The 20,692-nt window shown below is 48.8% G+C and overlaps 1 protein-coding gene and 1 long non-coding RNA gene across 4 annotated transcripts in view; both read left to right on the forward strand.

Annotated features, from left to right (window-relative positions):
• Positions 1-6,520, forward strand: part of CGNL1 (cingulin like 1) — a 153,143-nt gene extending 146,623 nt beyond the window's left edge. For all 3 annotated transcript variants that reach the window (XM_082388006.1, XM_082388008.1, XM_082388007.1), the window contains 4 exons: positions 163-287; positions 1,738-1,846; positions 2,221-2,384; positions 3,471-6,520. In XM_082388006.1, the coding sequence (XP_082244132.1) occupies positions 163-287; positions 1,738-1,846; positions 2,221-2,384; positions 3,471-3,606 (534 nt within the window). In that variant the 3' untranslated portion in view covers positions 3,607-6,520. The remainder of the gene's footprint in view (positions 1-162; positions 288-1,737; positions 1,847-2,220; positions 2,385-3,470) is intronic.
• Positions 6,521-6,526: 6 nt separating this feature from the next.
• The window catches only part of LOC309626840, a 36,405-nt gene continuing 22,239 nt past the window's right edge, over positions 6,527-20,692 (forward strand). Inside the window, exons 1-5 of the long non-coding RNA XR_014243425.1 lie at positions 6,527-6,616; positions 7,104-8,268; positions 10,352-10,422; positions 11,171-11,256; positions 11,903-11,968. This is a non-coding gene — a long non-coding RNA (uncharacterized lncRNA). The remainder of the gene's footprint in view (positions 6,617-7,103; positions 8,269-10,351; positions 10,423-11,170; positions 11,257-11,902; positions 11,969-20,692) is intronic.

The raw sequence follows: 20,692 nt of genomic DNA on the forward strand, positions 1-20,692 counted from the left end.
TCCCTGGATACATCCCCAGGTCTCCTGGGGCCACACATCCTAAGGTGGAAAGCAGGCTTACCTCAGTCACCGACCAAACACTGCCCCACCCTGTGTTCTGCTCTGCTCTGCACAGAGGGTGCGGCTGACACAGCCCCTCACGGCCTCCCTGTCTATTTCCAGAACAAGGACTTAAAGAGCCGGATTATCCACCTGGAAGGTTCCTACAGGTCCAGCAAAGAGGGGCTGGTGGTGCAGATGGAGGCCAGGATCGCAGAGCTGGAGGACCGTCTGGAGAGCGAGGAGAGGTGAGCCGGGCTCAGCCGTGGTGCAGAGGCCCTGGTGGGCAGTGGGCATCACATTACAAAGTGCTTTCACACTTGTATCTCTTCCCATCCTCGAAAGCCTGTGAGGAAGGCAGAGCAAGTACAACCTTGCTGGAAAATTGTTTCCATTTTATAGATGAGAAAACTGAGACCCACCAAAGTAAATGACTTGAGGAAGGTAGCCTGGCAGAATATTGATGTAGCAGGACTAAAACTTGGGACTCCCCACTGCTCAGTTCTTAGCTGCTCCTTTCCCCATGCCTTAAATAGGACAGGCTGCCTTGTCAGCTACTGAGTTTGAGCTGGAATAGAGGTAAGGGGGCTGTCTCTGCTCTGGGGGGCCAGGTATATTCAAGCAGAGGCTGAGTGGCCATCTGTCAGAGATGGGCATGTGGGTGGAAGGGACACAGGATCAGATGACTACAAGTGATTCTCTACAGCTTGTTCTCAGACCACAGCCTGAGGGCCAGTACTGGGTTAAGCTTGACCAGCCTCGGTTCTTTTTTTTTTTTTTTTTTTTTTAATTTATTTTTATTTTTGGCTGCATTGGGTCTCCGCTGCTGCGTGCGGGCTTTCTCTAATTGCGGCGAGCGGGGGCCACTCCTCGCCGTGGCGCACCAGCTTCTCATCACGGTGGCCTTTCTTGTTGTGGTGGCCTCTCTTGTTGCGGAACAGGGGCTCTAGGTGCGCGGGCTTCAGCAGTTGTGGCACGCAGGTTCAGTAGTCGTGGCTTGTGGGCTCTAGAGCGAGGGCTCAGTAGTTGTGGCTCCTGGGCTCAGTAGTTGTGGCTTGCGGGCTCCAGAGCACGGGCTCAGTAGTTGTGGCTCATGGGCTCTAGAGCGTGGGCTCAGTAGTTGTGGCTCACGGGCTCAGTAGTTGTGGCACACGGGCTTAGCTGCTCTGCGGCACGTGGGATCCTCCCGGACCAGGGCTCGAACCCACGTCCCCTGCCTTGGCAGGCAGATTCTTAACCACTGCACCACCAGGGAAGCCCCCAGCCTCAGTTCTTACTCATGGCCCCTCACCTTCCTAGAAGCAGTGTGGGTGTGTGTGCATAGAGCACTTTACATTTTCCATTTTCAGTAAGACTTTTGGGACTGGGCCTTTTTACTCCAGGGCAGCCTGGAGTAAACTCCAAACATTCACAGCCTGGCAGTCTATGATGTACTGCCTTACCAAGTAAAGCGCAGGACTGGGAGAACTCAGGGCAGGTCTGGCTCCGGCTCAGCCTCTCTCTGGCTCTACCCCCTTGGGCAAAGTCCCTCCCCCTCTCAGAGCCCCTGTTTCCTCATCTGTCCAATGAGCAGCGCTGTCCTGCTGTACACCTGTGAGTCTCCCTGACCCTGCGTCTACCAGACAGCCCTGGGCTGGCCTCCTGTGGGGCTGGGCTGAGCTGAGACGGTCCCCTGTTCTGCTTCCCCCGGTCTTCCAGGGACCGGGCCAGCCTCCAGCTCAGCAACCGCCGGCTGGAGCGGAAGGTGAAAGAGCTAGTGATGCAGGTAGACGACGAGCACCTGTCGCTGACGGATCAGAAGGACCAGGTGCGGGACCCTCTGCGAGTTCGTTTGAGATTTAATGTCTCGGGCTGGGGAAGCGAGAGGGAGGGGAGGCCTCGGCGGGCAGGCAGGCGGTGAAGCTGAGTGGACTGAGTCCGCCCTTTCCACTCCACCCCTTACATCATGGAATGGGGCCTTTAGAGCCCACTTTAGTAGGGGATTTCAGCAAACTTCAGACCCTGAACTTGGCTTTTAAAAAGTAGAATTTTCTGTCTTAAGAGTCTCATCTCCACTTTCCCATGAGGCTGGTTGCCCCCTTTGCCATACCTTGGTTGCTTGGAGAGAAGGGGGCTGGACCACTGGCCTCTCCGTGCTGGGCCGGGCGACCTGCCGGCTCACAGCCTGCCTTCCCACTGCAGCTGAGCTTGCGCTTGAAAGCGATGAAGCGACAGGTGGAGGAGGCTGAGGAGGAAATAGACAGACTGGAAAGTTCTAAGAAGAAGCTGCAGAGGGAGCTGGAGGAACAGATGGACGTGAACGAGCAGCTGCAGGGGCAGCTAAATTCCATGAAGAAGGACTTAAGGTGGGCAAGTGTGGCGACCCCCCCGGGGCCATGATGGCCCTGACATTTGAGGGGAGCCGGATGCTTTCAGAGCTCTCCCACTCCTTTGTCTTGAGCTGATCCCTTGTTGTCACCTTTGGGGTCATCCCATCCTAGGGGTGAGAGTGGCTGTATCCACTCAGGGTGTTGCATGTGTCATCCTCATACCATTGCCCCGGTGTCAGCCGGGCAGATATCGTCCCTGTCATCCTGAGGCTCAGAGCAGGTCAGACTAGCTCACACCACCATGTAGGGAGCAGCTCCTGGACCAGCCCTTAGGACTCCTGGGTTAGGGAGAAATGAGATAAAGTTGTGGCTTGTGTTCTCAGGAGGACTAGGATATCCCAAACCTGGTCTCCGGAGAGAGCTGCTCTCTCGAGCTCCCCTGCCACGGCCCTAAGGATGGGGGGCATTAGGTGGGGGGTTGCTTTCCCTGCCTCAGGGTCACTGCCTGGGGCATTGGAGTGACGGGGTGAGTTTAAGTTCACACCCATTCATGGAGCTGGGCCTTTCTTGGAGGCCGACTGTGACCTGGGGCTTTTTGCTGGCTGCCCAGGTAGTTCTCTTATAAATGCCCACAAGACTGGAGCCTGTTGAGAATCCTGTCAACAGGGCATGTCTATCGAGAACCCAGCCCCAGGCTGGCATTCGGGGGCAAAATTTAAGGGGGCGCCAAAAATCTCAATAATCAAGATGCAATATTAAAAAAAAATAAAAATTAATGCAAACAACCCATGGTGAACAAGATGATAAAATTTTAAATTAAGATGGGATTTATGGCAGCACCCTACTGAGCCATATTGGAGCTTGAGGCAGAAGGAAAAATCAGTACTGTTGACCTTGCCCCAGCCCTGCCCAGCCCACCCTGTCAGCAGCAGCCTCCCGTGCTCTCAGGTGGGCAGTTTGCTCCCTGTTGCTGCAGGAACTGGCAGGTGCAGACGAGTTAAGTTCTTGTGCTTATACGCCACTCGCTGGGGTGGAGAGACAGGCGCCTAGAACCCCTTCGCCTCCAGATCGGAGGTGAGCCCCGGTCCAGGGCCAGGAAACATGCCGCCTGTCGTTTTGCAGACTTAAGAAGCTGCCAAGCAAAGTGCTGGACGACGGCGACGACGACGACGACCTCAGCACGGATGGGGGGAGCCTCTATGAGGCGCCGCTGAGCTACGCCTTCCCCAAGGACAGCACCGCCGCCAGCCAGATCTGAGCCCACTTCCAGGGGGCTGCAGCCGCCCGCAGCAGGAGGCGAGGAAGGGAGCGCCGTCACCTCCTCTTCGTGGACCAGATAATTCCTCCCTGCGACGTCACGTCCTCCTAGGATCTGTATGGCCGCACAGCTCTGGTAGCTTAGACAGCAGCTATTGCAGGGGATGCGTTGAGATGCCTGCAGCCACTTGGCAGGATGGAGCCCCCGTTCTGCACAGCTGTCTGCAGCGCCATCTGCATTGCTGCTCCTCTCTGCCCTCCGCGCCCCCGTCAAGAAAAAGGGGCCAAATGCTAGTTCCTATTTAATAGCCATTGCGAAGGGGAGGGGAGGATGCGTAGGCTGTACATATTTTAAATCAGACCTTCTCACAGACCGCTGCTGCTGTTCCGTTTTGGAATGTTGCAGAGGCTTCGTGGGATGGCTTGTTTGTAAAGTTCACACATCTCTATTGAGTATTATTTTTAAAAATACAAAGCTACTAGATTTTTAAGTATTACTGAGCAGAGGCAAGAGGGAGAAGGTAAAGACCACTCTGGGCATCAGAGTTGGAAAAAGGAATTGTCGTGGTGATAAGGGCCAGTTAATCCTAAGAAGAGAAGTTCAAGTGGTCTTGGTAAAGAACTTGTTGATGGAGGGGGAGGGAAAGTCAGAGGTCACTTGTATCCGTGGTCCTTGGTTGCTTATTTTATCTAGAATTTTGTTAAAATTTTTGAACCATGCTGAGACCAATACCAGTCACCAGCTGCAGTTTCTTTTGCACAGGTGGAGTGGGCAGACATGTACGTACGGTTTTTTGACAAATGATGTTGGTTTCCGGGGGCGGGGGTGGAGCCCTCCTGTCGTGTCTTTTTGGTCCTTTCCTCCCGCCTGCAAAATACACTCTCTCCGTCCCTGGACGGGGTGGTTGCCGGGTGGGGACTGCGAGGGCTTGGGAGCAAGGTTCGCGGACTTAGGCTTGAGGAAGAGGCAGGTGTGCTGTGCAGTAAGGGCATGGGGACAGGAAGAAGGGAGAGGAGATAAGCAGGTGTGTGTGAGCGTGGGTAGGAAGGAGGAGGTGGAAGAGGAGGAAGTTCTTGAAAGCTGGGGGGATGTGTAGGCAAGAAGCAGGTTGAACAGGAGCTCAGGTTTATGTCAGGAAAGGGAGGAAGGAAGCAGAAGTCAGACAGAGGCATGTCTGTACAAACTGGAAGAATCCTGACTTCTGGGACTGAGGGACAGCGGCCGGCACCAGGCAGGAGGTAACTGGGACTGGGTGAGGTCTGGGCAAGGCCACGTTGCTGGGATGGAATTTCAGGGAGGCACTGGGAGGGTGCTGGGTATCTCGGCACTTCCTCTTGGCCTTCCTGGTGTCACCTCCACCGTGATGGTCCCTAGGCACACACAGAGGCCAGGTCCAATCACAGCTGGTCAGGGCCGTGGCCAGGGAGGGAAGCCTTCGAGTTGTGTGCATGTGAGTGAGTGTTCAGCTACCTCACAGTGTCCCCGCATATCCTGGTAGGTAAGAGACCTGTGACCCCAGCGCTCCCTGACAGTTGCCACAGGGAGCAGGGCATCTCAGTGCCCTACCTACCCCAGGTCACAGAGCCCACCCAGCAGGACTCAGAGTGATCAGCCCCATTTATGGGTAGGTGTCGTCGCCCCCCACCCCCGCCACCATGGGTGAGGCCCCCAGAGCAGAAGAGCCACGCCCTCTTCTGCCTCTGCTGGGTGGAGTGCTTCTTGCCTCTGCTTGCTTATTTGGAGTATGGAGAGATTCCTCCCTTTAGCCGTTCATTCGTTTAGCATATATTTATTGGACATCCATGATATCCCAGTCTTTGGCACTGGGAACACAGCAGTGAATAAAGTGGATCAAAATCCCTCCCTTCCTGGAGCACCGTCAGGGGAGAGGGGGTGATAGACAACAGTCACACCAACGAACACAGAGGCTGAGCCCCTTCAAACCTAGCGCCGGAGGCCCTCTGTCGTCTTGGGGAGGCAGCAAGCCTGTGGTTGGTTGACTGGCTCACTGGAACCCACAGGGGTTCTTCGACTCTCATATGTTGTTGAGTTCCCCGCTGCTTCCACCACCATTAGGTGTTTGCCAAGAAGCCTGCCCAGCAATGCTTCCGCCCGCTCATCACTACAGATTAGAGATGGGAAAAGCTGGGGGCCCAAGAACTTTGGGAGCGAGTCAGCATCTGTCTTGGTTCGTGAGAAAGTGTCTGCCTCTCATTCTGGCCAGTTCCTTCCGGTAGCCGTGAGGCAGGCTGCAAGAAACAAACTGCCTGTGAAAAGAGAACAGAGCTCAGCATTCAGAAGATCTGCATCTTTACCCTAAAACTGGGGCGTTACAAATGTCAACAAATGCGCTGGCGGTGAGCTGGACGCATGCAGTGCACCAGGATGGGAGGAACACGAGCCTGGGAGCTGAGAAGAGAGATGTTTTCAAGTCCCAGCTCATCTTACCATGGTGACCTTGACAGGCCTGCACTCAGAGCGGCAGATGACGCGGAATGATTGAGGACCAGAGCTCAAGGTCCTTGCCAGCTCGGACACGCTGTCATTCTTTGATTTTATTATGTACACATATATATTTTTTTCTGTTTGTTGCTTTAAGAACTAACCCCACTCGAGAGTATTTTCTTTAGCTAGTTTAAAAAGAAAAAAAAGTATTTTATTTAATAAACAAGTATGTGGCCAAATGCAATGCTGAAGAGACAATCATCATATAGCTTTATAATTTTTTTTCCTGCTTCTGAGTGTCATCCGATAATGCCGATAGGCTTATTCTGTTGGGTTTCTGCTTTCGGGTATGGTTTGATTGCCTAGGTTTGTCACCGGGAAGAGACAATCTTAGGCAGCTACCTCCATGTAAGTGAACTCCTGGAGAAAGCGAGTTTGCCTTCCAATAAACGGTATCACCCAGCAGGAATCTTGATCCCGTTATTTCGACTCCCTTGTTTTCTCCAGAGCTTGGCTCCGTGTCTGCCAAGAAACAACCCAGGTGAATGGCTGGAAGCTACCCAAGGTAGGGGAACTTGGGGCGTTCCAGGCTGGGGCCCGTGTCTGAAATAGAAGGGTGGGGAGGGGGTGAGGGGCACACTGAGAGGATTAATGTCCCTGGATGGTTATGATGTTCTGAGAAATCCAGACTGCCCATTTCCAGAAAATGGCAAAAGGGGAAATGTGTTGATAACTGAGAATAAACAGGCACCCCCTGTTTTTTCCTTGTTCCGAAACTGATATGGGTTCTCCTGCAATCACAGCACGTAATCTCACTTGATCTGCGGCAGGCTAACAGCAGGTACCATGGCCTCCGTTTTATATGAAACAGGAGTCACTTGAGCGTGGAAGGGACCTACCCTGCTCATGGTCCATTCTCCGCCCTGTCCTCTGGAGGCCGATCCCTGAAGGCCCTGGGTTCCCCACATGACTGATGACGACGCTGGTCGGGGTCAGCTCGTGGGAGCAGGTGGAGGTCAGCATTTTTCTGTTGTCACCCCTCTTTTGTGCAGCGTTTCCAGCGGTGATGCAGCCGGACAGGACTGCAAAGGATTCACAGGACTTGGGCGACCATACCTCCTCCTTGTGTCTCTGGTTCTAAAGGTGGTCAGGGCGGCCTGCTGCTGTTCCTCTGCGCCCCTCGGCAACCCTGGTGGGTTCCCCCAACACTGCCGCCCTCCAGGGCATTTCTTCATTAAACCCTTTCGGCCGCCGCAGGGGGCTGCTGCTTCCTGCCCGGAGCTCTGCCCACTGCCCCCTCAACGCCCCCAGTGATGTAAACATCTGGCCCATCCAGCTATCCTGCAGCCCTTGACTCCCTTTATTCTGACTGAACAGAGCATCTCAAATATAGATGAGATTTTCTAATTTTAATAAGTCCTCAAAGTCTTTGCATAAATTGTTTGCTTTTTTTTTTTAAAAGAAAGGTCAGGATTTTGGGGGGTGTAATTTTATCATTTGTAAGTAAAAGACACCCTTTTGGTACTAGTTGCTTTTGAAACTGTATTTAAGCCTCTTTGGCCCCTGTGCCAGGGTCTTTGTGGTGAGCATAAGAGATCCTGAGAGGTTACCTGTCCGCTGCGCCTGTGGGAGGGAAGTGACTCAGGAGCTCAGAGCCAAAGGGAAAAAGTCCTTCCAGGCCTGCAGCTAGCTCCTTCCCCCACATTCTCGACATTCCTTCTTTGAACTTGTGGATGGTTTCAGCGATCCTGTCTTTGTAGGAAGATAGTCATCAGTCAGAAAGTTTTCTGTTCTAAACTTTCAAATGACAGGAGAAAATGACTCGACAGCAAGTTCCTATCAGCAGCTGAGCAGCCTCAAATCCAGAAATTCCAGGCTTTGAGACTTGGTCCTGCTCTCAGACCTGCACTGAAAGTCATCGTGGATGTTCACGTGTATGACCTGAGACCCAGCCTGTCTCCATCTGCAGAGCAAGATTTGAGTGTGTGCCCCATGCCGGGTTTGGTAAAGCTGGAAAGGGTGCAGTGCCCTTCCAAGAGACATTCAACAATGACACCTATTCTGTGGCGGGAGCTTTGCAAGTTTCCTACCTTGAGGAATCTCACTTGGTCTCACAACAGTTGTCAACAACGCCCCGGGGATGGGGCACGTGATTCCAGAGATCTTCTGGGTAAACAAAATTAAACAGTTTTACAAGAAAGGCAGAAATGTTGGCAGGTAAGGAATCTGAGGCTTGGGGAGGCTGGGCGTTTTCCCATAGGTCACAGGTGGAGTAAGTAGCCAGCCCAAGAGCAGAACCTGCCAGCATGGGCCAGGTGCTGTTGCAGATACAAGGTTTAAGGCCCTGTCTAGGACCTTTATAAGCTTACAGTGTGATTACAAAAATGATTATCAAGCTAAGTGGAAATTAGATACAAATATTAAGTCCTTCGTATATTTATGGCACACCAAATTTGTCTGCCCTTGGGCTTTGCTAGCCCTCTGCCTATAGCCGGTGCCGCCGGTTTCCCCTGGTTTTCCACGTACAATTCAATAGCTAAGTGTGTTGAGCACTTACTGCTGTATATTGGGCATTGTTGTAAACCCTCACATGTATCGACTCACTTGATTCCTCTGACCACCCCCTGAGCAGGTGCTCGTGACAGAGGCAGAGGGAGTTACTAACCTTCCCCAGGGCACATGGCAGCCCATGGAAGAGCCAGGACTGGAGTCTGGGTCTGCGTCTGGAGTTCACACTCGGCGCTAAGGAGCTCTGCTGCCTCCCACCCACACCCACTGCCCTGGAGGACGAGGGTCTTCCATTTGATCCCGTGTTAGGGCCTCCCAAGTCCTCCTGGTTCTTCGTCCTTCCGCTCTCCCCTTCATGTGTGAGTGTCTGTGCAACTCAACAGCCTGCTGCCTGCCTCCACTCTGAGTGCTTTAATCAAAGGCACAGAGAAATCAAAGTTAACTTCTGAAGCCACAGACTGGAACTGCCAGGAAGTGCTGAGGGTTGCCAAGGTTTAGAAGGTATTGGGAGTGGTCATACTGTGCTAGCTGAGACTGTGAGGGAATGGAAACTGAATAACCAGAGGAAGCAGGGCAATAAAGAGAAGGGAAACTGAAAAGAGAAGCAGAGACACTGATAGAAAGAGTGGTTGAGTTTTAGAGCTTTCTTGTTTTCTGACAACTCTCAGTTGATCAGTGAGTATCCTTTGAAATGTTTTCTTGTGATAACTTGAGTAGATCTCTAGTCTTTTCAAGCATATAGGTATTTTGGAGGCCATATTATGAAGAACTTTCGATGCTAGGGCAACACGTTTTTAGTTCTCTAGGCCAGGGATACCTATTAACTATTTCTGAGATGGAGAATAGTGTCATTAGAAGTGTGTTAAATGAAGATTAATCTAGAAGGCGTATGTAGGAGAGATGGAGAGCCGTTGGCTACTGTGATCTTTGGATCTCTCGTTTTGCCATTGATGCCCCCTTGGTGCCGTGCTAACCTGACTTATCTGGGCCTGATCCGGTGGGTGACCTTTGGGCCACCCCACCATCTCCCTGTGTGGAAGGTGCACTTGGGCAGCATCAGCAAGTCCCTGGGTTTGGGTGAGTCTCAGGGAACATTGACCTTCCCAACCCCCAGGAGACTTTGGGATGAGAACCTTCCTCTAGAATGGTATGTGACCGTAATAATCTTCTTGTGTAATGCACCTTTCGTATTAGTCTTAAATTCAAAACTGCACTTGCAACCTGAAATCAGTAAGTTGTCCTCAGTGGGACACTATTGACTGTGGTCACTAATAAAACCCCTCACCCCAGGGTAGCTCGTTGAAGAGTAGGGGGTGGTCGGGCTGGAGTCTGGAAACCCTGGACAGCAGTGGGCTGCCTTGTGGAGGTGGCACGTGTTTCTGCTACGCTGGGTGGGCCTGGGCTCTGGAGCCCTGCGAGTGGGCAGGGTCCGGCCTTTGTGCAGGGATGGAGAAGGTCTGCGGGGCACAGCCAGCTTCAGGCCTGAGAGCTGTGTGCAGGTCATCTTGAAGGAAGGGGACCCCACTGCCCAGCCAAGGCCCAGGAGTGGAAGGACTCAGCTGTGAAAGCTGACTCCCCGCCTCCTTAACTTGGGGTGTCCGTTGGGGTGGGGGTTATGTATGCCGGATGGGAGAGGTGATAGGTACCCGCCTCGCCATCCATGTACCAGACGGAGGGCATTCCTTCTGAGCCCTACCCAGGGACTGCACAAAGACCAGAAAGTTTTGCCCTGTGGATGGACCTTATTTGGGGGCAGTGGGAATGATTCTTAACATCTAAAATCCCTCAACAGGGTAGCAGCTGCACTTGGGCAGACTCCTGTGGGCCAGGGATCTTTATCTGATTTAATCTGCATCCTGCAAGGTAGGTAGTGTTACCCCCTTTCACATGTTAGGGAACATGTACAGAACGAGACGTCATTTGTCTTAAGTCACCGGCTAGTCAACAGTGGGGCTGGGATGAAGTCCCGTCTGCTGCTCTTACAGTCAGTGTCCCCACACCTTGGCCCTTCCCCCTCGCTGCCCCTCTAGAACAGCCACCACCGACCCCCTCAGCTGAGGACAGTTAGGCACGAGGGCTGGGAGGTTTGTCGGCGGTCACAGGGCCTGGCCTCTGGATCACAGGTTTGCACTTGGACTATGAGGCCTGCAAGAAGGGAAAGCAGCCGGCCCGCCCTCTCCTCTCTGCAAGCCCCCTCCCGCCAGCTGCAGGCTGCCGGCCTGGCTAACCTCGTTCCAACTGCCTCCGGCCTTCTGGCCCTTCCAGGACAGGCTTGTTTCCTGGAAAGGACTTGGAGAGTAAGGTAAACCAGGTGTCTCTAGTTAAATGCCCTGCTACCTTTGAAAGGGCCAGGCTGGTAAGCCTGCCAGTCCAGCTCCTTGGTTTGCTTGGTCCATCCCTGGGATTGGCCGCCTTGCCTTTCATCAGGTGCCAGTCGTTCCCGGCCTGTCCCTGGGAGTGAATATGGGGTTCTTTGGAGACAGTCACAGTGCTCCCTGCAGAGCTAGGCGAGGAAACAGGATCTGAAAAAGATGGGTGACAGGGTCCCTCCGGGGCTCCTGGCACCTCCAGAAGGAGACAGTCCGTGTTCCTGTCCACTCTCCCTGGGCAGATGTATCCTGGCGTTTAGATAATGAAGAACTAGAAAACAAAACTGGCCTCCCCTCGACTCGCCTGCCGGCCTCTCCTATGACCCAGGTATTGTTCCTGGTTCACACATGGCTTCCTAAACCAGCGTCATTTTCTGAAACAACTCACTCTACTACCACCTCCCCTTCATGGAAATTTAAAAAAAATTTTTTTTTTTTTTTTTTTTCTGTGTCATTGCTGCTGGATTCTAAAATCAAGGTACGGAATGCTCCTGGCCTTCCAGTCTAGGCCCCATGGAAAGGTTAGATGTGCCCAGTATAACCAGGTTAGTCCACCCCTGTGATGGGCAGAGGCGTGCAGGCAGGAAGCATCGAGCTCTCCGTGCTGGTCATCACATGGTCAGCACATCGGAGGACTGCCACTGTATGTCCAGAGCTGCTTCCCAGATGTTAAGAGGCCAGGTGTGGAGTTAGTCCCTGTGACTTTACTACCAACCTCAGCAACAAAGATATTTAGGGAGCATCAAATATGGGGAAGACAGAAATAGGCAAGATAATGCAGCATGGCACTGGGTCTTAGAATTTCCATTTGAAGACTTCTGGTTTATTTTGTTGAGAAATTTGTGTTCCCACCACCAAGAATTAATAGTGGTTCATATTTGGTCATATCTGCTTCACATTTTTAAATAAGAGAAAGAAAAGTTTCCCCCTTTGTCTGTCATTCCCTGCCTCATTCCCTTTTCTCCTTCCCAAAGGCAACCACTATTCAGAGGATCAGCCAGTTTGTTGCATGAGCATCTAGGATAAATGAATGACTGGAGGTGAGACTGTTAGAGAATTGTTTTAAATACTGTATGGGAAGTCAGGACCTTAATAGCTGCACTGGGGAGGGATGAGACCCCACAAGGGGGACATAATTGCCTAATGGTTTGAAGACTAAGCTGTTTCTAAAGGTGAACCCAGATAGAGGCAGAGCCTTGGCTTGGCTGAGTTGGGATGTCCAGGCTTGGGTGGTCTGAGCTTACCTTCCCTCCACGGTGGAGAAGAGACCTTATGCTGCCCCAGAGGTATTCTTTCCCCTTCCTTACCCAGCATACTGCTGCCTTTTGTCCCTCAAATATGCTGAACAAATATTGAATAGTATTGATCTGAGGGAACACCTAGTTATTTGCCTGTTTGGGAAGGGGCATTTTGAGTTGCCTGTGGTGCTCGCATGTCTTAATTCCAGGCTCACAAAGACCAGGGTCTCACTGGCTCCCTCCCCTGGCGAACAAAGAGCACAGCATCCTCTGTCATCCCTGGGAACACCCAGCTCTGGCCTGGAGTTGCCATTGTTCCTTGGCTGCTGCCTTTGTGGGCCCTTGTGCTTGCAACCTCCTGGATGGTCACATGGGTGAGGAGGGATGTTGTGCACCTCATTCAGGGCCAGCTGGGTGCTAGTGGCCATGTTTGTTTAGCCATGTTCTATTAGGACCCTTGATGATCAAAATGTGAACATCATTTGGTAAACTTTCCTTTTTTTTTTTTTTTTCTTCTCCTTTTTGGATTTTATTTTAAAAGAGTTTAGTGACATGGATCTTATTTCATGAGATACAGTAAGGTACAAGTCATGGAAATTTTAAAGTTTGGGTAAACTTTCCTTTTAACTTCAACATTCCAGGAGCTGGAATCCTTACACACCAGGAATAGCTCTTTGAACGTTTGTCAATAGAGGCATGCCTTATGGTGTCTGTTCTTCCTTAAGTATACATTTCCTAGCCAGAAGTTTCTAACAGTAGGATCATACCTCAGTTTGCCAAGAGGCCTCACCCATGCTCCTGCTTGGCAGGTAGAGGGATTGAAAGATGTCCCTTCTTTCTTTACATATTTATTTTTCCATATAAAATAGAGTAACCGTATTAACAAAAAATAGGAAAATAACGCTGCCAGCCTAATGCAGCCATCCTGAGCATTTTAGCACATTTCCTTCCAGTCTTTTTCCTATGTATTTTTTAATACTTTTTAAAAAAATAACTTTATTTTATTTATTTATTTTTGGCTGCATTGGGTCTTCGTTGCTACGTGCGGGCTTTCTCTAGTTGCGGTGAGCAGGGGCTACTCTTCGTTGCTGTGCGTGGGCTTCTCATTGTGGTGGCTTCTCTTGTTGTGGAGCATGGGCTCTAGGCACGCAGGCTTCAGTAGTTGTGACACGCAGGCTCAGTAGTTGTGGTTCAAGGGCTCTAGAGCACAGGCTCAGTAGTTGTGGCGCACGGGCTTAGTTGCTCCGTGGCATGTGGGATCTTCCCAGACCAGGGCTCAAACCCGTGTCCCCTGCATTAGCAGGAGGATTCTTAACCACTGCGCCACCAGGGAAGCCCCCTATGCATTTTTTGTTTTGAACGTTGGGGTGCGTGTATCTTTTTTTTTTTAATATATATTTATTTATTTATTTGGTTGCACCGGCTCTTAGTTGCAGCAGGCAGCCTCCTTAGTTGTGGCACATGTGCTCCTTAGTTGCAGCCAGTGGGCTCCTTAGTTGTGGCATGTGAACTCTTAGTTGTGGCATGTGGGATCTAGTTCCCTGACCAGGGATCGAACCCAGGCCCCCTGCATTGGGAACACAAAGTCTTACCCACTAGACCACCAGGGAAGTCCCTCCTATGCTTTTTTTTAAGCATAACTATACCCACAGTATTGATGTGAGTTTATATATGCTTTGCTGTCACTTAACATTAGAATAAGCATGCTTTCTGATAATAGATAACCTTTATCTCTTTAAAAATGCTGCATAACAACGAATTGCATGAATCGCATCAGTTAATTACCATCCCTATATTATTGGATGTCTAGGATCCTAAATTTTGCCTTCCTACAGTGAATATTTTGTATCTGTAGTTTTTTCTGTATTCAAATTATTTGCTTTGGTTAGATAACCAGAACTGAAATTACTGGGGTATCAAGTGAAAAAGAAATCTTTACGTCTCTATAAATGTTGCCAAAGTGATTTTCAGAAGGGTTTACCAATTTGCATAGACACCACAATATACAGATGTGGCCGTCCCTCCGGGTCCCCTACCCCTCACTTTTGCTAATTAACCTCTCTTTCTGAGTAATAGAATAACTTCTTTCATCAGGTTAGTCTTCTTTTGTATTGTCAATGGGTTTATTTTATAAGATGTCCTTCTGTGACTTGTCTATTCTTATCCTTTTAATTGTTATCTATTAATTGTTTTTTAAGTGGCAGATGATAAAAATGAAAACAGTGTAATAGAGTAAAACAGTGAAAAATAAGTAAAAAATATGTGAAACAGTAAAAAATAAGTGAAACAGTAAAAAATAAGTGAAACAGTAAAAAATAAGTGAAACAGTAAAAAATAAGTGAAACAGTAAAAAATAAGTCCTCCATCCTTAACCCCAATCTCTCCACTCTCTACCCAGGGGCAAACACTCTTTCTCGTTTATTTTATATCTTTCAAGTCAGCTTTTCAGTGTTTCATCCAGAATTTATGTGTGTCCCACTGGACACATTCACAGAAAAGTAAATGAAAGCAACTCGAGGGTATTTATAAAAGGCGATGAGGAGAGTGTGAGCCCTGGGAACACCCCTGACTCAGGCTGACTCCTTCCCCACAGTAAAGGAGACCTGCCTCTGGACTGCTCACCCAAGGGTTGCATCCAGGATGTGGGACTCATGGGTCAGTGAGGTGATCCTGAAAGAAGGCTGCCCACAAAGTTGGGGTTTTTTTCAGTGACTCTAGTGTCAGATACATGAGGGAGCTTCAATATAAGAGGCCAAGGTCTGTCTGAAGAGACCTAGGCCTTCCAAAGGGAGCCAGGCACCCGAATCCCTATGCCTGGACACTCCTAGGACTCTACATGCTCAAGCCCCAGGCCACAGTTGTGTCAGCCCCAGACTACTGCGTGGACTGTCCTTTCCCATTTGCCCACTCAGGCCTCACTGTCTCTTCTTCTCTATTTTGGCGATCATCTTCTGCTTCTTACACATTTTTCTCTGAGGATCCTTGATTCCTTACTCTCTGACTGCCCCCTGGCTTTCAGGTCCTCGTTCAAGGGCACTCTCTGCCCCAGCTCGTGTCAGGCCCAATGGGTATCTCTCCTCTAGCAAGTCCACATGGTCAAAACCATAAATATAGGAACTTATTGGGGAGGGCAGCGAAGATGGGGACCATTGGGCAAGTGGCCCGGGAGGAGAGAAATTACAGGGTCAACACCGTCTTCCTAAGATGGCAACAGGAGATTTGGACCAAAGGCTCAGGGTCTGCAGGAGGCTGCGTTCCCAATCAGGTATTAGTGGTGGCTGCAGCAGTTTAGTTTTCTCAGGGCTCCTGGGTTCTCAGGTGGGCTCCGTAAGGGGCTAAGAGGCTGATGGGATGGAAGGCTTCACGGGGCTACCTGCTGTGAGTCCCAGCATGACCACTGTGGTGGCCAGCAGGGGGCGTTGGTGGCAACTTCTGGCTATGATGTGGTAGAGTAGTGGGTGCTGGGTTTCCAGGGCCCCGCCCACCAGTGGTGGAGTCCCAAAGAGGACTTTGGACAACAGCAGGGTTTGTCTTCGCAGCCTAGCCCAGGTCACCTAGGCAACTGGGACTCCTCAGTTACCTTTATGTAGCAATGTTAGCATCGTACTGATTTGAATTCCAGCATTTCTTGTGAGCTACTATTTTGTGAGAGACCAAAGTTTTTCACTTGCACCTTTCAAAGAGCATTTGCCGTACACCTACTGTGCGCTGGTCAACGTTGAGATAAGTAGGGCTCAGTCCCTGGACTTAAAGGAATAAAAAATGTCCACTAAGAACTAAAAAGCAGTAGAGTCTAAAGCACTAAAAAAAGAGGTATAGATGAAGTGCGTTGGTGGTTCATGATGGGACAGATCCTTACTGGCTGGGCTAATTAGGGAAGGCTTCATGGAGGAAATAACATCTGAGAGGGCGTTAAAAATGGGTGAAATATTTTAAGGCATTTTTTAATAAGATTTTAATCTTACAGATGGACGTGTCTTTGGTGGAAAGGACAAAGTGAACACTTGGATGCAGGCAGGATTCAGAGAATCAGTCAGTTCATTAGAATCTAGGATAAATGAAGTGGAGGAGTGATTGGAGGTGAGGCTGGAAAAGAGGTTTGGGACCATATTTTTGGAGGACTTCGAATGCCACTCCCAGAAATAGGAAAGCAGTGGATGTTTATGAACAGAAGATTTTGGACAAAGAACAGAGGAGTTGGGTTTTATGCCTCCTTGTCCTTTCTGAGAGGGAGATGAATAATTTTTTAAAGTGGCTGGTGAACTTTGTTCTTATAGAAGTTATGACACTTGATCATTAGTAAGGAAAATTTGCTACTCCCATTGGAAAAATCTCTTATTATCCGTTTCATGCATCTCAGGGTGCAAATCACTACTTAGTCGAAGCCAGTGCTTCTCAAACTTAAGTGTGCATCAGAATCAACTGGGGGGAGGGGGCTTGTTAAAACACAGACTGCTGCCCTCACTCCCAGAATTTCCGGGACAGCCAAGAATTTGATGCTGATGCTGCTGGTCGGGGGACCACACTGAGACCCTCCCGATTAAACTTCCTACCTGACCTTTCTCAATAGATCCACCGGGTGGCAGCAGAGAGCACCACAGTCCGCACACTGGCCAAAGCTGGAGTCCTCCGGCCGGGGCTGCGCGGGGCTGCTTCCCTGGGCCGTCGATGCAGGCCTTAGCTACTGAGTAGCCACACAAAACAGCCATGACACCCAGCTCTCCAACACGCAAGGACGCCCTGTAGAAGGGAGTGCTTGGTGACTTGGATCTCGTTCCTTCCCCAGGTTGTCCCCACCCCAAACACTCTCCACCAGGCCCTCAGAACTCTCCTCAGCTAGTCCCTCCCTGAAGAGCGGAGTGTATGTGATAACGTTCAAGGTCACTTCCACAAAGTTTCTGAGGATGAGGTGACCTAGAGCTTGGAAAGGGAACCGTGGGGTCCAGAATGGAGGGGTTAGGCTGTGGCCGCGGGGTCCACCTGATGTCCTCAAATCAGGGGTGCACGGCCCGCTGTGTTGGCAGAGAACAGCCCTGACCCAGACACAAGGCTGAAGGTAGCCAGCTGCCGTCCTGAGTGAGACGCGTTCCGCCACGCCTCCGGGTGTCTAATAAGTCTGCCGGGGTTTTCGGTGAATCTGTGAATCACTGAGAAAGAATCCACCCTGTTCTGGTCAAAGGTGGCACATGGAGTGAACTGTAATTAACAAAGGGCAAAGAGTCAGTTATGCCTTCTGCTAATGGCTCCTTATTTTCCCTCTGAAGGTTTTTCTCTAGTTCTTTATAGTCTAGTCTGCTTATGATATTTATTCTCCTTTGTTATATACTTGAGATCACATACCAGCTATTTTTAATACTAGTTAATTTACTTATTATCAATAGCATTCCATAATGTGTTAAAGCATTATTCTAGTGTTTTTGAACATTTTTGAACATCTGTTTTGAACATCATAAATATCTTTTAAAATCACTATTTTTCTATCATGTATAGAAAATACATTTTACTTAATTCTTGTAGGCATTATTTTCTTTGGTATTTGGCATTATTTTCTTGGAGTAATATCCCAAAACAGGAATTATTGTGTCAAATGCCTTTTTTGCATGCAAGTGGAATTTTTATTAACTTTTTCATTTATGCAAATAACTTATGCTCTTTATTTAAAAATACAGATAGGTTAAAACGTGCTTCCTTAAAAATACAGATAGGTCAGTGATAATAATATGAATATGAATGAGAAGGATGAGGAGAGGGAGAAGGAAAGTCACCCTTGGTTTCACTATCTAGAAATAACTTAATATTTTTGTGTATATTTGCCTAGGCTTTTTCTCTATATACAGGTTTATTTTTATAAAGTTTGGAATCATACTTTTTGTACTGTTATATAACCTGCTAGAGATATCATAAATGTATACAAATCAGTAGTCTGTTGTAGGACATTTAAGTTGCTTCTTTTTTGTTTGCTGTCATAGGTGATGCTGCTATTAATTCATTAAACAAATATTCAGTGAGCTCCCACATATGCCAGGTGTTTTGCTAGAAGCTGTGTCTACAGGGGTAAAATTGTCAGCAGAAGATAGGATTGGTGGGGAAGAGATGCAGCGGAAAGGCTCCTGTCATCAGGCTGGGTTTTCTCCATTCTGTTTCCTCACATGGCTGAGAGGGACTCAGCGCTGTGACAGCAGCCACTGGCTGGGTACGGTTCTATCTCTTCCATCAGCGCCAGTGTTTCCTGGTTTCTCTGCCTGCTCACACACCTGCCAGGGTGGGGCCTCATGGAGTTGGCCTCCTTCCTTCCTGAAACAGCCAACCAAAGCCAGAGGGGCAGCCTGGGAGCTGGTCCCACACCTCTGATTCTGTTGTTCCTTCTATGCAGTATGTTCAATGATCATGAAAATGACTAGACATATTCATTGTCAGTTATTAAAGAAAAATGGCACTGGCTGCTTCACTGTGGAAAAGTCTCCCATGGAGGCTGCTCCATCCTGCTAGATCCCTACCCTTTCTTGCACGCTATTTGCTGATACATATTTGATATATTGGGAGGGAGGCTAAGACCTTTTTAATTTTACATTTTCATTACCCCTAAAAGAAGCCTCATACTTATTAGTAGTCACTCCTCCTCGGCCCTGGCAACCACTAATGAGCTTCCCATTTCTATGGATTTGCCTATTTGGGACATTTTATATAAATGGAAGCATACAGTATGTAGTCTTTTGTGTCTGATTCAGTTTAACATGATGTATTCAAGGTTCGTCCAAGTTGTAGCATGTATCAGTACTTCATTCTTTTTTATGGCTGATACTATTCCATTGTGTGAATATACCACATTTTGTTTGTACACTCATCAGTTGATTGGCATTTGAGTTGTCTCTGTTTGGCTATTATGAGTAATGCTGCTACGGACATTAGTGTATAGGTTTTGTTTGAACATATGTTTTCAATTCTCTTGGGTGGAATTCTCTCTAGGAGTGGAATTCCTGGGTCATAACGTATCTCTGTGTTTAACCTTTTGAGGAACTGTCAAGCTGTTTGCCAAAGAGGCTGTGTAATTTTACAATCACACCAGCCTTGGAGGAGGGTTTCATGCGTTTTTCATTGCAGTTACCGTGACAATCTCTAAAATCCAGACAAGTCACAAGCCAACTGGCCCAGTGGCTCCCCAGCTCACAATTCCACATGCAGGAAATTCTCAACTCGGCTGTGATCCTCTTATCTTTCTGCAAGACAGGTTGGGGTGTGTACTAGGTCTTCATGTGTCATGATTGCATGTGTTCTTTAGACAATTGTCCCTCGTGACTCATTTTCCCTTCTGGTACCTGACTTTTGTTGGTATTGCTAACCTATGAGGCCAGTGACTTCAGTGCAGAGGCTCTATCACACTTTAACCTAGAATTCCATTGCTTTGGACCAATAATAACACTTTCTTCATACAGTCCTTTGTAATTAACAAAACCCTTTCCTTCAGGGCCTTGGGCTCTACTTTCAAAGGTGTTGGCCTTATTAAAGCACAGTAATCCCTGTTAAGGTGTGTTAATGGCCAGCAAGATGTTGACCTTTCATCGGGGACTCACTGTGTCCTCATATTTGTCCAGTACAAATGAGTCCGTAATGGTGAGAATAGAGTAGCTGTGGAGGCCCTCTCAAACCCGGCCCTGGAGGACTCCCCCTCTATGCGTGGGTTATAACCTTGGCATTGCTGTAGGAAGGTAGTGCCATGTTCAAGCCAAATTTTTCTAGATTTTTCCTCATACACAAAGATCATTGATGAAAAAGCTAAGATTGGTGGCAGGATTTCAAGGAATTTTTCTATTTGCTTATGTTATTTTAATTTTCCAAAACATTGAATATGTAATAACTGAAAATTTTAAAGAAAGCAAAAGAGGGGTGTGAAGCCCAGGATCTGGATGCCTCTGGAGTTGACAGTTCTTCCACAAGGACAATTCCTATTTATGAGCACTCCTTCCTTCTTGTCCATAAGCTGGTTTTCCATGCCTGAGAACATTCTCACAGCCATGGTTTCTTTAAAAGGAGAGCTTTTGCAGAAGGCTTGTCAAATATTTTTTCATTAACTATAAATTACATACAACTCTTTTCCCCTAAGATCAGCACCAATGTACATGTTAATTCCCTCTGAAAATGGTCAGGCATGATTACTCCTCAGAAAGGCCATGTTTCTGTCTATCTCACTCCCCAAAGTTTCTATATTCCCAAGTATTCTCAGTATGAACTTTTCATTTTTTCAACTCACCCTGGATAAAAAAGATATCGGATTCTATGGATGAACCCCCTTCAAACAACTCCTATGAGAGCTGTGTGTTTCCAAAGGCTGAGCAGTCTAGAATCCTAGTTCCTGAAGGCCCTGTGGTTAATCTAAAGGCTGGGTGTTCCTTGTTTAAGTTCAAATTTATTTTCTGGCTTGAATGCAAATACACATTTGCAATACTACCCTAACACCACTTACTAGTGCAGTCCATCTATATGTTTCCTATCCTAGCATTACATCACTCAGAGAGTTCTAATATTCCA

Source organism: Balaenoptera borealis (genome assembly GCF_965194805.1).
Source record: "Balaenoptera borealis genome assembly, chromosome: 3".
Lineage (NCBI taxonomy): Eukaryota > Metazoa > Chordata > Mammalia > Artiodactyla > Balaenopteridae > Balaenoptera > Balaenoptera borealis.